The 15,189-nt window shown below is 19.1% G+C and overlaps 3 protein-coding genes across 3 annotated transcripts; 2 read left to right on the forward strand and 1 right to left on the reverse strand.

Moving 5' to 3' along the window:
* Positions 1 to 484: 484 nt before the first annotated feature.
* Positions 485 to 5,341, forward strand: PRELSG_0216200 (cation transporting ATPase, putative; the record flags this gene model as incomplete). Its single annotated transcript, XM_028679954.1, has 1 exon — positions 485 to 5,341. The coding sequence occupies one exon, from the start codon at positions 485 to 487 to the stop codon at positions 5,339 to 5,341; it is 4,857 nt and encodes a 1,618-aa protein (XP_028535622.1).
* A 2,229-nt stretch (positions 5,342 to 7,570) lies between these two features.
* On the forward strand, positions 7,571 to 13,105 carry PRELSG_0216300 (conserved Plasmodium protein, unknown function; the record flags this gene model as incomplete). The annotated part of the gene is made up of 1 exon (XM_028679955.1): positions 7,571 to 13,105. The coding sequence occupies one exon, from the start codon at positions 7,571 to 7,573 to the stop codon at positions 13,103 to 13,105; it is 5,535 nt and encodes a 1,844-aa protein (XP_028535623.1).
* An 827-nt stretch (positions 13,106 to 13,932) lies between these two features.
* On the reverse strand, positions 13,933 to 15,159 carry PRELSG_0216400 (eukaryotic translation initiation factor 2 alpha subunit, putative; the record flags this gene model as incomplete). Its single annotated transcript, XM_028679956.1, has 2 exons — positions 13,933 to 14,774; positions 15,009 to 15,159. The coding sequence occupies 2 exons, from the start codon at positions 15,157 to 15,159 to the stop codon at positions 13,933 to 13,935; spliced, it is 993 nt and encodes a 330-aa protein (XP_028535624.1).
* Positions 15,160 to 15,189: the final 30 nt, after the last annotated feature.

Raw genomic sequence — 15,189 nt, forward strand, 5'->3', positions numbered from 1 at the left:
TAAAAGAAAAAGTTTCGAATAACAACATGCTATTAATACAAAAATGCATATCATAATTTACAATATAAACTTTATATACTTATAAATAATTAGAAAAAAAAAAAAAAAAATATTTTAAGTAAAATTATTTTTTTTTTTTAACTAAGAATATACTAAAGAAATTATGTAAAACTATGTATCACATAAAAAAAAAAAAAGAAAAAAAAAAAATTAAAATCTTTAACAATAATACAACTTAGAAGATTTATTTGTTTTTTAGAATGATGTGAAAATTTCTTATAAATTTTTTGAAAAAATATTTTTGAAAATTCATATATATATGAATATGTATCACTATAACTTTTTGTTTTATTCTCTTTTAAGAAAATTTTACTTATAAATTAGGTTTTTTTTAAGAATAAAAGGAAAAGAAAAAAAAAAAAAGAAAAAAAAAATTATTATTGTAAATTATATTACAAAAATTATTGTATATGTGTGTGATAAGATGAAAAATAAATACAATATAATAATTTACAAGAAAAGAAAAACACATTGTAGATTAGATGTATTACTCTTCTTGTTTTATGCATTTTATCTAAATTTTATTTTACAAAATAAAAAATTTGAAGCTCAACCTTCAGATTATGAATATATAGAAAAATTAAAATTAAAAAAAAGTGAAGAAATAAATATTCTTAAGTTTAATAATTCTAACCTTTCTTCTGACGAATTATTATATGATGAAAGTGAAGAGGAAATTACGGAAAAATTGGATGGAATAAAAATACGAGTGAATGAATTAGAAAAAAACCATATAAATACTACTGATAAAAATATAAATGATGTAAATATATCTACTGAAAATAATGGAAATGATATAAATATATCTACTGAAAATAATGGAAATGATGAACAAGAATTATTAAAGGAAAATGACGAAGAAACCCAATTAAAACCTATATTATTAGGAAAATACAATTTGATATATATTTTTTATAGTATAGAATTCGTATGTTTACTTTTATTTATATTTTTTCATATGATGGTTTTTCTCTTATCTCAATGGAATTTAAATTTTTATTTATTTATTGCTTTTAATAATTTAAATTGTAATGACAAAAATAAATATATATATAATTTAAGAAATTTGTGTACTCATGTATATATTAAACCATTATTAAAAAAAAATGACAAAGCAGGAATAAATAGCAAAGAGAGATTTAACACTGATTATAATTTCTATAAACCAAAAGCAGATTTGGTAGAATTAAAAAAAATAAATAATGATATTTTTTTTTTTTATAAGCAAAAAAAGTATTTATTTGATTATAAAACAGTGAAATTTGAGTCACTTAAGCATTTTGACATTTTTAATTTATCATTTTATTTAAAATGGAAAGGATTAATTGAATATGAAAAAGAGGCATATGATAATATACAAGTAAATAATATTTCCAATGATATAAAAAGAAGCATAAAGAATGAGGATTTAAATAGTTTGTTTAATAAAATAGATATTTTATATTCAGATAAATTAAAAAAAAAAGATATAAAATCATATAAAGATAAAACAAAAGTAATTGATTCTGATAATAATGTAAAAGAAGAAGGAAGAAAAATCAACAGACTTATGAATGATAAGAATAAAGATGAAGAAACTAATTTTAGTGAAGTAAATAAAAATAGTAAAGTACATGTAATTGATAATCACAAAATAATAAATGAAAACTTTTATTATAATAAGAATTATTTTCAAATACCACATGATTTATATGTAAATAATAATTTAAATAAATATGGAGAAAATATATATGATATTCCATCACCTTGCTTTAAAAAATTATTATACGAATCTATGTTGTCTCCTTTTTTTATTTTTCAATTTTTTAGTATTATCCTTTGGATGCTAGACAGTTATTGGTATTTCGGTGTTTTTTCAATTTTTATTTTAGTTGTTTTAGAAGCACAACTAATTAATAAAAGAATAAGAGAATTTAATCTTATAAATAGTATGAAAGTACCATCCCAAAATGTCTATGTGTACAGGAATATGCAATGGAAAATCATAAAATCAAATATGTTACTACCTGGAGATATATATATTTTATCAAACGAACTCAATGGTAATGATAATATATGTACATGTGAAACTTTGTTGATTGAAGGAATTTGCATAACTGATGAGTCAATTCTCACAGGGGAATCAGTTCCATTAATTAAAGCAGCTATAGATAAAAATACAGAAGAAAAAAATGTAGAAAGTAGTTATGAAAATTCCATTTTTTTAGATAGAATAGATATTAAAAATAAGCATAAAAAAAATATTATATATGCAGGAACAAATATATTGTTGACAAAAAATGAAAATAACGAATTTAATAATAAAAAGTTACCTATTAATGGGTGTGTAGGAATCGTATTAAAAAATGGATTTACCACATATCAAGGAAAATTAGTTAGAACAATTATTAACACTTCAGAAAAAGTTAATTCTTCAAGCATTGATTCAATTATATTTCTTTTTATATTATTATTGTTTTCTATATCATCTAGTGCATATGTAGTATATAGTGTATTACATTCTAATCACGAAAGAAATTTATATAAACTTATTTTGTCTGTTTCTCATATAATTACGGCTGTTATACCTCCCGAGTTCCCAATAACTTTGTCTTTAGCAGTAACTATATCTATTGTGTATTTATACAATTTAAAAATTTATTGTACAGAACCATTCAGACTCCCTTTTTCAGGAAAATCCAAAATATGTGCTTTTGATAAAACAGGGACACTAACTGAAGATAATATGATTGTTTTAGGTTTATTTGGATTAGATAATAATTTTAAAAAAATAAATGAAATAAAAGAGTCTATTGTTAACAAACAGAAAATTCCTTTTCTGTCATTATCTGTTATAGCAGGATGTCATTCTATATGTACAGTTAATAACCAATTATTAGGGGACCCTTTAGAGAAAAATTCATTTTTAAAGTTTAAATGCAATATGAAATGTTTAGATAATACCTTCGTATATACAAATAACAGAAAATCTTCTAATGAAATAAATAAAAAATCAGGTAATTATTATTCAAAAAATAATTATGTAGAGAATTTTCAAATTTATAAAAGATTTTTTTTTACTTCTGAATTACAAAGAATGACATGTATAATAGCACATGAGGGATATGAATATGATTGGTATGGTGAAGAATATGAAGAAGAATATGAGAGTAAGGAAAATGATGATAATACTATTAGTGAAAACGTAGAAATTATAGATAATTTAAAAAAAAATAAAAATGATAATAGCAATCAAATTATACGACAGTACTTAGTAGTAAGTAAAGGATCACCAGAAATGATGAAAAAGTTTTTAAAAAAAATTCCAGAAAATTATGATCAAATTTTAAATAGTTTATCGATTAAAGGATATCGTGTTATATGCTTAGCTGCAAAGGTATTAGATAGCAAAATAATAAATAAAAGTATTAAAAGAGAAGAAATAGAAAAAGACTTACACTTCTGTGGATTTTTAGCATTTATATGCCCAATTAAAAAATCAACACCTAAATACATTCTTGATATAAAAAGAGCAGGCATAAAAAATATTATGATTACAGGTGATAATGCTTTGACTGCATGTCAAGTTTCTCAAGATGTTAATATAACTCCATCAGTAAAAATTAAAGATATTCTAATTTTAAAGCTAAAAGGAAATGTTTCAACTAATAAGAGAATTCTCAAAGACATACCCAATGAAATGCAACACAATAAGAAGAACAACACTAATGAAGAAGAGAAAGAAAATAAAAATGACATAAATAAAAAAGAGGAAAACGAGAGTATGAATGAAAATAGAAAATATCAAACTTTTACAAATGAGGAGAAGGAAGAAGTAATAACGATGCTAAATCATATTAGCAAAAGAAACATAAATTTAAAAAATTATGTAGAGAAAATAATTGAAATAATTGAAAATAGTAAAAACATAAATAATATGTTGTATTTTATTAATAGAGAGAATAAAAAAGTTTTACCTTTTATTGATAATAAAGAATATATAAAATTGTGTGCAAAACTTTTTTCTTTGTGCATAACAGGAGATATAATTGAATATTTTCTTCAAAATACTCAGAAAAATTCTACCTTATTTGATGAACTCATAAAAAGAGTGCATATATTTTGCAGAGTATCTCCAAAAAATAAAGAAATTATTATAAAAACTTTAAATAAATTAGGTAATATAACGATAATGTGTGGAGATGGTACCAATGATATGGCAGCATTAAAAGCCGCACATGTAGGTGTCTCATTATTAAGTATAAAAATAGGTTATAAAAATAGCAATTTAAGTAGCAACGTAAAAAATAATTCGAATTATTTGTGCAATAATAAGTATTATAACAATTCAGTTTATGTTAATGAAAATTATTTAAAGACTATGTATGATAATTTAGAAATAAAAAATAGAAGTACCGGTATGCATAATAATATGAACTATAAATATTATGAACAAATGAAGTTATATAACGAAAGGAAAAAAAAATTAGAAAATATGATGCAGTCTATGGATGATTCATTGCCTTTAATTAAATTGGGAGAAGCAAGTATAGCATCACCGTTTACTTATAAAGGAAATGATATAAAATGCGTTAAAGAAATTATATGTTGTGGTAGATGCGCTTTATCAAAAGTTATAATGATGTATAAATTAATGATTATAAATTCTTTGATTACAGCTTTTTCAGTTTCTATATTAACATTAGATGGTGTAAAATTAAGTGATGCTCAAACTACAATTATATCGTTATTATATACTTCATTAATTGTTCTAATATCTAAAGCTACTCCTTTAAAAAATATATCTAATTATTCTCCTCCTAATTCTTTATTTAATATTAGTGTTATAACCTCGTTAATTTTTCAAGTATTTATTCATTTTTCTATTTTAATATATGGATGGAAGCTATCTTCTTCATATAGACCACCTGATTATGTGCCTGACTTGAAAGGAGAATTTACACCCAATTTAGTGAATACATGCATTTATTATTTGATATATTGTATCAATTTATCTATTTTTTCATGTAATTATGAAGGTTTACCTTTTATGACTCCCATCCATAAAAATAAAGAAATTGTTTATATATTTATCGTTAATTTTATCTTTCTATTTTCACTCGTAATGAACATTTTCCCATTTTTAAATCATTTCTTTTCTCTCGTTTCTTTTCCTAATATCAAATTAAAATTTTTATTTTTGTTTTTAATGGTTTTAGATATTGTTATACCTTATCTTATTTCCAATATTATTAGATATGCTAGACTATATTTTTTTCAAAAATATAAGATTCATTTATAGTATATAATTAAGTTTTTTAAATAATTTTATTATATAACAATAAATTAGAAATAACTTTACATATATATACAAGTATGTTACAAATTTTATTACAAAATTAAAAAATATTTAATTTTTTCTTCTTTTTTTTATAATTACATATGTTTATATATATATATATATATATATATATAATGATTATTTTCTTTGAATAAATATTATATATATATATTTTTCTTTTATTTTTATATTTATATGTTGATTTATTCTTATAAACACAAAGAAATTTATCATAAAAAATCAAATTTTTTATGTATAATCAAGAAATTGTACCAGTAACCGAAATAAGATACGAAATATAACAATTAATTTATATTAAAATAGAAGTTTAAAAAATAATTAAGTAGTATATTTTAAATCTTATAAAATTTTAATATTAAAAAAGTCTATATTTATTTGTACACAAGTATTTATTATTATCGTATTAATTGAATCTTCTTATACTTATTTGCTCTATTTGTTTTTACTATATTTAAGATTAATATATATCCATTCTTTTTTCTATAAAAAAAATATTTTTCTTACAATAACTTTACTCAAAAATACAACATATTACATTTTTTTTTTTTTTTTTTGTAGCAAAAGCATTTTTTTATTACTTATTATAATGCACACATAAAAAAAAAAAAAAAATATATATCAAAAAAATATAACTGAAAATAGGAAAGTTTTATAATAAATTTTAATTTTTACATTTAACTAAAATATGTATAAACATATTTTTATATCATTTCATCTTCTCATAATTTTGTATACACTAATTTACTAAATAAAGGAATGAATTTCTTTTTTTCTTTTCTTTTTTTGTTAGGCTTTTATATATTAAATAACTTTAGAATTATATTCATACTTCTATTAGTATGCTTATTTTATGCTGTAGAAAATTTAACTTTCTCATTTTTTAATTAGTTTATTAATGATATGTAATAAATGGATGAATAAAAACATAAATAATAAAATTGTACTAAAATATATATATTTAAAGAACCCTATACATTTTCATTAACACTTCGTCTTTGGTTAACAAAAGTGAAAATAAAAATAATGGTAAATGGTAAAATATCTTTTATATTTTCAATGTGATAAATACATTATGGCAATTCAAATTTTATAGGATTATTTATTTGTTATCATAAAAATTATTCACTATTACTTATTTTTTTTTCTATTTTCATTTTATTCATTAATAAAGAATTGAAGTATTAATTAAAATTTGAATTTTTATTCTATTGTGTCTTTAATAAATGAATATTTAAATTGATAAATTATTTTTTTTATCTATTATTTATATTCAAAGAAACCTAAAAGAAAAAAAATATATACAAAAAACATAAAATTAATTTACTCTTTAATTATTCTTGTAATCTCATTTATTTCATTTACAGATTAAGTAATATTCTTTATATAAAATAATGATTGTAAAAAAATAAAATTAATTGATAATAAATATAATTTTATTATTTTCAATATTGGTGCATAAATCTATTTATTAAAAAAATTAATATTTTCTTATAAATTATGAATATAAAAACATTTCTGTAGCAGTTTACCTGCAACTTTAACTCATTTTAGTGTATTATTAAAACATTTTTGTAAAATGTTAATTTTTTTTTTTTTTTTTTGTTACTTTTTCTTTTTTTTTTTTTTCTGTTTTTCTTTGTTTTTCATTTTATTTCTTATTTTATATCTTTTTATAAGAAGATTAAACTTTTTATATTTTTAATTATTTAAATTGAGAAGAAAAAAAAATATTTTTTCTAACTTTTTCCTTTTTTATGTGAAGTATACAAAGATATACTAGGATATTCACGTTGCATTGCTGTTTTTGTAAAAAGCTTATTATATTTTACTATAATTTTATTAAATTCTCTCTATTTTTTTAATATCAATGAAACAATGTAAAAGAACAATAATCCATCACTATAGCAATAATTTAAAAAAAAAAAAAAAAAAGCTACATATGTATACTCATTTTAATTTTAATTACCTTTTTTTTATATTAACAAAATAAATATATTTACATTGTATAAAGAAAAAAAAAAAAAAATCCCAAAATTAAAAAAAAATATTTTTAATAAGTATTGATTATATGAAGAATGAAATAAAGAAAGAGACGATATATGCATGTATATGTAATAAGGTAATATTATAAAAATGATTACTAACAACTAGATTAGTGCTTAACTAAAAATGAAAGAATCATCATTAGAAAACGAATTAGAAGTTTTTTATGAATACATTATATCTATTGAACATTTGTTAATAAATTTTAGTAATTATATTAAAAGAAAAAAGACAGTTAAAAAAATTATTGAAAAAAATGAACTATTAAATAGTTTTGTTCTAAAATATATAAATAAAAATGTACCTACTAAATTATCACTTCATATGAAATGTACGAAAAATAAAAAATTTTATGAGTATCTTTTTTTATGTTCTTTTTATCATGTAATTATAAATTATATAATATTTGATCCTCTATTTAATTTACAAAAAAATGAGGAATGTGGAAATGAAGAAAATAAAATAATGAATAATACCAAAAATGAAAATGATGAATATTTTGTAGAAAAGTATTTATCATTCAACAAAAAAATAGGAGTAGAAAAAGAAAGTAATGTTAAAAGAGAAACAAATAAAATAAATATGCAAAATAACAATGAATTTGAATTATCAGACAACACACATACATTTTTTGATACATTAAAGAGAAAAAAAAAAGAAGGATTTTCAGCAAATATACTTGATATAACAGTAAAGGAAAGTATAAAATTTCAAAAATTAAATGATGAATATTTTATTCTGAGTTCTACCTATGAACAAATATGTGATATCATCTTTTCTTTTGGAATTTTATGTTATATATATGGCTTTTATAAGTTTTTTAAGATAGAAAATATTAAAATTAGAAAAAATAAAAAATTTACATATAATTTATTTAGCTGGGTTTATAGTATAAAATATAATGTACTAGAAAGCGTAAAGTTAAATTCAATTAGTAAGAGAAGCAATTTCAAAGAAAATGAAAATGATAAAAATTACTTATCTGAAAAGTTCTTTCAAGAATTTACAAGTAGAGAATTAAAAAATTTTAAAAAGGATGTAAAAGAAGAACAGTACATAAATATGAATAGAAAACATTTTAGCAGTAAGAATATAAAGAATAATAATGTTAGTAATTTAAATAAAGAAAATGGTTACTATAACATGAACAGTAGTAACAAAAATGATATATCATCAAATAACTCAAATAAAAACAATAATTTAAATAATATTAATTATTTAAATTATACGAACCATTACATTAACTCATGCGACATAAATTATTTAAATGAAATTTTATTAAATAATAATTTTAATAATAGAAATATATATAGATCGAAAAATAAAATAAATAACTCAAATGAAAATATGGAACATTATAATTGCTCATCAAATTTAAATTTTTCATCAAAGGAAGAAAAAAAATTGTTTTTTGATGATGAAAAAGATGAGAAAGATAAAATTAAAAAAAAAAATATACATATGAAAAATGATGAATATTATAATTATTATTTGAAATATATTTATTTAAATAATTATAATATTAATAAGAATGATACTTTAGTTAAAAGTGGAAATGTAAATACTGATTATGAATTTTATAGTTATATGATTTTAAAAAAAATAGAAATTGAAAAAATATTCTTATTATATAAAGAACAAAAAAAATCCAAATTATCATTAGAAAATTATATAACCATTTATGATAATATTATAAATATAGAGAATAAGGAAAATAGCAGGAGAAATGGAAAAGAAATATGCGATATAAATTATAGTGAAGAATATAAGGAAAATACTAATGTTACAATTAATGAAATAAATTTTAATAATGCCAATGTAAAATATGCAGATGATATACAACCAAGCAATATTAATAGTTATAATAATTTTAATGGAAAAAAAAAAGACAAAAAGAAATATGAGTTTATAAAAATACATTTAGATAATTTATATCAAAAAATGAAAAATATAAAAACTTCAAAAGTGTACATTTGGATATATTTATATGTAAATTATGCGTTTGATTTTTTATTTAATAACAGCAGAAAAAATTATAGAAAAATAAATAATTTTAATTTATGCTTTGATGAAAGTCAGTATGAATATAATAACGATAATATAAATTGCAATACTTCAAACAATTATTATAATAATATAAGTAAGAATAACGAAAATAATATAAGAAAAAAAAGAATTTTATTTAATTTATCAGGATTTATTGAATTTATTAAAAAAAAAAGTAATTTCGAAAAAAAGCATATTAAAACTAATTTAAAAAATTATATTGATAATGAATTATTTAATTTTATAAAAAAGAGTGATACTGAAGATAATGTTTTAGATGAAAAGAAAAGTAAAAATGATATAGAATTTGATGAATATCATATAATAAGTCTTTATCAAAATAATGAAATAGAAAAAATTAATTACGAAAATGTTAATAATGATGATAGTAATAAATATATCAAGGAAGGATTAATTATTGATAACGATTTAAATTATAACGAAATAAGAATTGATAGCAGTATACATAATAAGAACATAAACAAAATTGATAGTGTGGATAATTTCTTTGTAAAAAAAAATGAATATGATTTTGTAAATATTAATATAAATTTATTTGTAAATAATTATATATATATGTTTGTATCATATGTGTGTTTAAATGCTATTAAATTATCAATTTTATTAATTGAAAAGTATAATCTAACTATACCTAACAAATATATGGATATAAGTTGTTATATTTATATTTGTCAAAAGAATAAATTAAATTCTAACATTTTATTTTTTATAAATAAATATAATATTCATCATTATGTATTTTCTAATGATATAGCTAATAAGGATATTAAAGAAAATTATTATATATATAAAAATATTGAATTCCATAATACAAATAATAAACATAATGATGTTACTTTTTTATTTATGGGAGATATTATATCAATTAATCATATAAAAAAAAAAAGATATAATAAAAGTTATAATAATGCATATTCAAATAATTATAAAATTAAAAATAACATTAATATGACACATCAATATCTAAGGGATGATAATAATAAGATCCCTAATGAAATAAAATATAATAATAATTATAAATTTTATAATCATAATTTAAATAACTTAAATAATTTTTATGTTAATAATAATAATTATAAAATGGATAATTGGTATAATAGCAGAAAAAACAAAAATGATGATTATTCCTTTAGTAAAAAAGAATATTTTGATGATATTAATAATAACTGCTTACCTAATCTTACAATATCCAATAACTTTAGAAATTGCTCATATAATAATGAATATTCTAAATATAAACATATGGATAATAATTTTATTCATTTTGAAAGTATAAAAGGAAAAGATATGAATATTATAAATTCTATTAAAAGTTACAATAAAGAAAGAAAACAAAATATAGTGTTTTCAAACTTCTCTGAAGAAATAAAAAGAAATAAAGAATATAATAATTTTATCACTGGAAATTATTTTGAAAAAAATATGAATAATGTAAGATATCTTTATGAAAATGGGGATAATACACATTATGAAGGAAAAAATCCAGATAATATTATAAATAAAAATCATATTAATGTTTATAACAAAATGGGAACCCCCTACAGTGTTAATAATATAGATAAAAATGAAGAGAAATATTATAATAATAAATACAAAAAAATGGGCAAAGAAAAAAAAGATTATATGCATGGTTTTTACTATAAAAATAATGATGAAATAGAACTTAGTGATATTAGCAATGTCATGAATAGTAATAATATTACTGAAAAAAATAATAAGGAAATAATTTTTGACACAAATAATATTAAAAATGTAAACTTTTTAAACAACCATATATACCCACTTAAATTAAATGTTGTATATGATTTATATTTAAATGATATTTTAATAAATGAAGCAAAAATTTCTAATATTATAGACAATTGTAAAGGCGACAAAACATTAGAATTAGAATTAATCAAACAGAAGATAATGAGTGGTAATATAAAATATGCAATTAAATTAATAAGAATATTTAATTATGAATTATTACTATTTCCTAATTTATTCTTTTATTTAAATTTTAAATCGTATAATTATATTTTAAATACTTTTGATAAAAAATATCTTATCTATTATTTGTATGATAATCCGAAATATCTGAAAATATACTTTAGTTCATTAATAAAAAAGAAAAATTTTGAATATTGTTTAATAGCATTATATTTCTTATATCCTTATATATCATCAGAAGATTCAGATTTTCAGACATTTTGTCATTTATTTTTGAGAAATAAGAAATTTAAAAAAATGAATTATAACACATGTAATAAAGGTTTTCAAACTCCTAATGAAAACGAATATATAGAGACTAATAAAAATGATTCTTTGATTAGTGATAATTATAATAATTTATGTTCATTTATAAAGAGAGAATGTTTTATCTTAAATGATATATATTTTATATTTAAAAATGAAATAGAATTTGATGGTTTAAGAAGATTATATAAATTATCTGATTTATGTAAATATTTTGATATTTTTAAAAATTTAAAAAAAATAAACCTAGATATTATAAGAAATTCTTTTCACTATTTAACTGAAATAAATGGCACTTGTTCTTGTCAAAAAAAATATATTTGCATAAAAGATTTAGGTTCTTCCTTAAAAGATGTTGTTATAATAGAAACATATGATGATTTTATATTATTATATGAAAATATCAGAAAAACTGAAAAAGTCATATTTATTGATGCGGAGTGGAAATGTGCTATATTTCGAGAAAATCCAATAATTTCTATTTTTCAAATTGCACTAAAAAATAATTGTTTATCTTATATTGTTGATGTGAAAAAAATATCTATTGAAAATTATGAAATTAATTATTACATTTCTGAACTTTTCAGAGATGAAAGTATTATAAAAATTGGTGTTGCATTTTTAAATAATGATATGTTATATTTTAGAAAATACTATGATATTTTAACTATGTTAATATATGAAAAATATGAAAATATATTAATTGAAGAAAATACAATAGAAAATGATGAAAATAATTATAATAATTTAATTAAGTATAGAATGGAAATGAATAATACGAATAATTATGATATATTTTTAAAAAAAATTATGAGAAATATTTATGAATATGCTAATGGCAACTGTTTTAATGATAATAAAAATTGTCATTTCAGTAAAAATAATTTTCATCCAAATGATAAAAAAAAAGAACATCAAATAGACAAAAAATTTAATTTGAATGAAGATATAAGTTTTAAAAATATATTTCCTGTTAATTATTTCTTGAAAAATAAAAAAAATGTTGCATTAATTAAGAAGCTCTTAACAACGAAATGTAGTTCTTGTAATAAAATAGGTATATATAGTTGTATACATAAATATTATAATTTAGAATTTATATGCAATAAATACTATGATGATCTAAATAAACATTTTCCATTTCTTAAAAAAAATATGAATTATTCAGTTAAAATTATCGGTAAATCATTGTTTCCTGAAAAGGAAGTTAATAAGGAGTGTCAATTAATTAACTGGAACTTTAGGCCTCTTTCTTCAATTAGTGTTGAATATGCCATTTTAGATGTTCTTATTTTGAAAAATTTTTTTAATTTAATTCAAACCAAATTATCATTTAATATTGAAAATGCTTTATAAATGTACATACCTACGCTTTTTTATTTCTTTGTCTTTTCTTTTTTCAAATTGAGTATTTTTAAAATTCCTATTTATTAGGAATATATCTTTAAAATGGCATTAAAGAATATAAACACACATGTTTATATAATTATTTTTCTTTATAAAAATTTTCAATTTTTGAAGTGTTACTATTTTTAAAAATATACAGTAAAAATAAATATATTTTTATTTAATAATATTGATTAAATATTTATAAATTTTATTTTTTATTATTGAATAAAAAAATTTTATTTTTTTGTGAGTATTTTTTATTTTTTTAAAATTTTATTTTACCTGTTATTATTCATTTTTAGTTATTATAAAACTTCTTTTTACTTTCTTTTTTCTTCATAATTTTTATTATATTTTTTTTTATAAAAGAAAAAAAAAAAGAAAATAGAAAAATTATATATATACAATATATATATTTTGATCAAGTAAAAAAAAAGGCATAATGCATAAATTTATTATGAAATAAAATAAAATTAAGGGATTATATATAATTTTCAAAAAGAAGCAATCTAGAAATAATTGCATATGCAATAAAAAAAAAAAAAAAAAATTCATTTATATGATATTAAAACATATCTAAAATATAAATATATAATGATAGAATAATTTAGAATGTTTTTTATCTGAAACACTAAAGATTAAAAATTTGTATCAAAAGCATTAAATCAATAGTTTTTGAATTATTATCTTTGCAATTAATGAAAAATATATATATATATATATATATATATATATATATATATATATATATATATCTTTTATAGTATTATTTTTTTATTAATTTCTTTTTTTTTTTAATCTTCTTCGTCTTCTCCTTCATCACTTGAATTATCTTCTTCATTACTTGAATTTTCTTCATCTTCATCACTTGAATTATCATCGTCTTCATCACTAGAAAGTTCGTCATGTTTGTCTAATAATTCTTCTAATCTTTTTTCTTCATCTCCTCCTATGACCAAAATCTCTCCTTGCTGTTTAAAATCACCACCTTTATATTCCTTAATTTTATCACTGATGACTTTCATAGCTTCTTGTATTTTTGACATTCCAAGCTCTTTATCATGACATGATGTAACAATAACATACTGTGGAGGTGCTATTAATTTAATATTAATAGAAACCTCTTCATTTGAAATTTCTTTTCCTTTTTTTAACGCTTCTTTAACAGCATCGATACCTTCATAGCTGAAACACCAAACATCAATTCTACCCCTTAATTTTAATGCTTGTGGGGTAAGTCTTAGCTGTATGTCAGCAAGAAGTGATTTTTTTATTTCTTCATCTATATCTAATCCTTTAAAAACAGCTTCTGGATTCATTGTTGCTTCTTTTAATGCATCTAATGCATGCCCATATTTTTTATACAAAGGCCAAATAGCTCTTCTATTTAATTCTTCAACGGTTATTCCATGTTTTTGTGCTACATGTCTAACTGTTTGGTGAACTTTCTTCGATTTGGAAAATTTTTCCTCACATTTTATTATATCCTTTGGGGATACTCTCCTTTTTGATAAGTCAATGTAACCTTTTTGACTATCTACTCTTAATACTAGAACAACTTCATGTCTTCCAACTCGAATTAATTTATTAACACTTCTAAATCTTCTTTTAGATAATTCAGACATTAAAATCATCCCTAAAAAAAAAACAGTCATAGATATAAAATATATATATATATATATATATGTTATATATCGAATATAAAATGTATCTTATAAGTATTATTTGCATCTAAGAAATTTTTTTTTTTTTTAATTTATTTAAATCAAAAAAAAACATTTAATTCATTTTTAAAATAATTGCTCAAAATATATAAATTCATGACAAAAAAGAAAAAAAAAATTTATTTATCTTTTCCTTTTCTTTTCACCTTCCATATCATTATATTCTAATATAGATACATATGCTCCCATATCTTCAATTCTGTTAACTTTAACCATAATCAAATCATCAACTTCAGGAAATTTTTTTTCATAAAAGCGACAATCACCCAAATCAACTTTACTCCTAGTTTCTGCCATTTTGTTTACTAACGGAATTTATAATTTTTT

This window comes from Plasmodium relictum, assembly GCF_900005765.1.
Source record: "Plasmodium relictum strain SGS1 genome assembly, chromosome: 2".
Taxonomy (NCBI): Eukaryota; Apicomplexa; class Aconoidasida; order Haemosporida; family Plasmodiidae; genus Plasmodium; species Plasmodium relictum.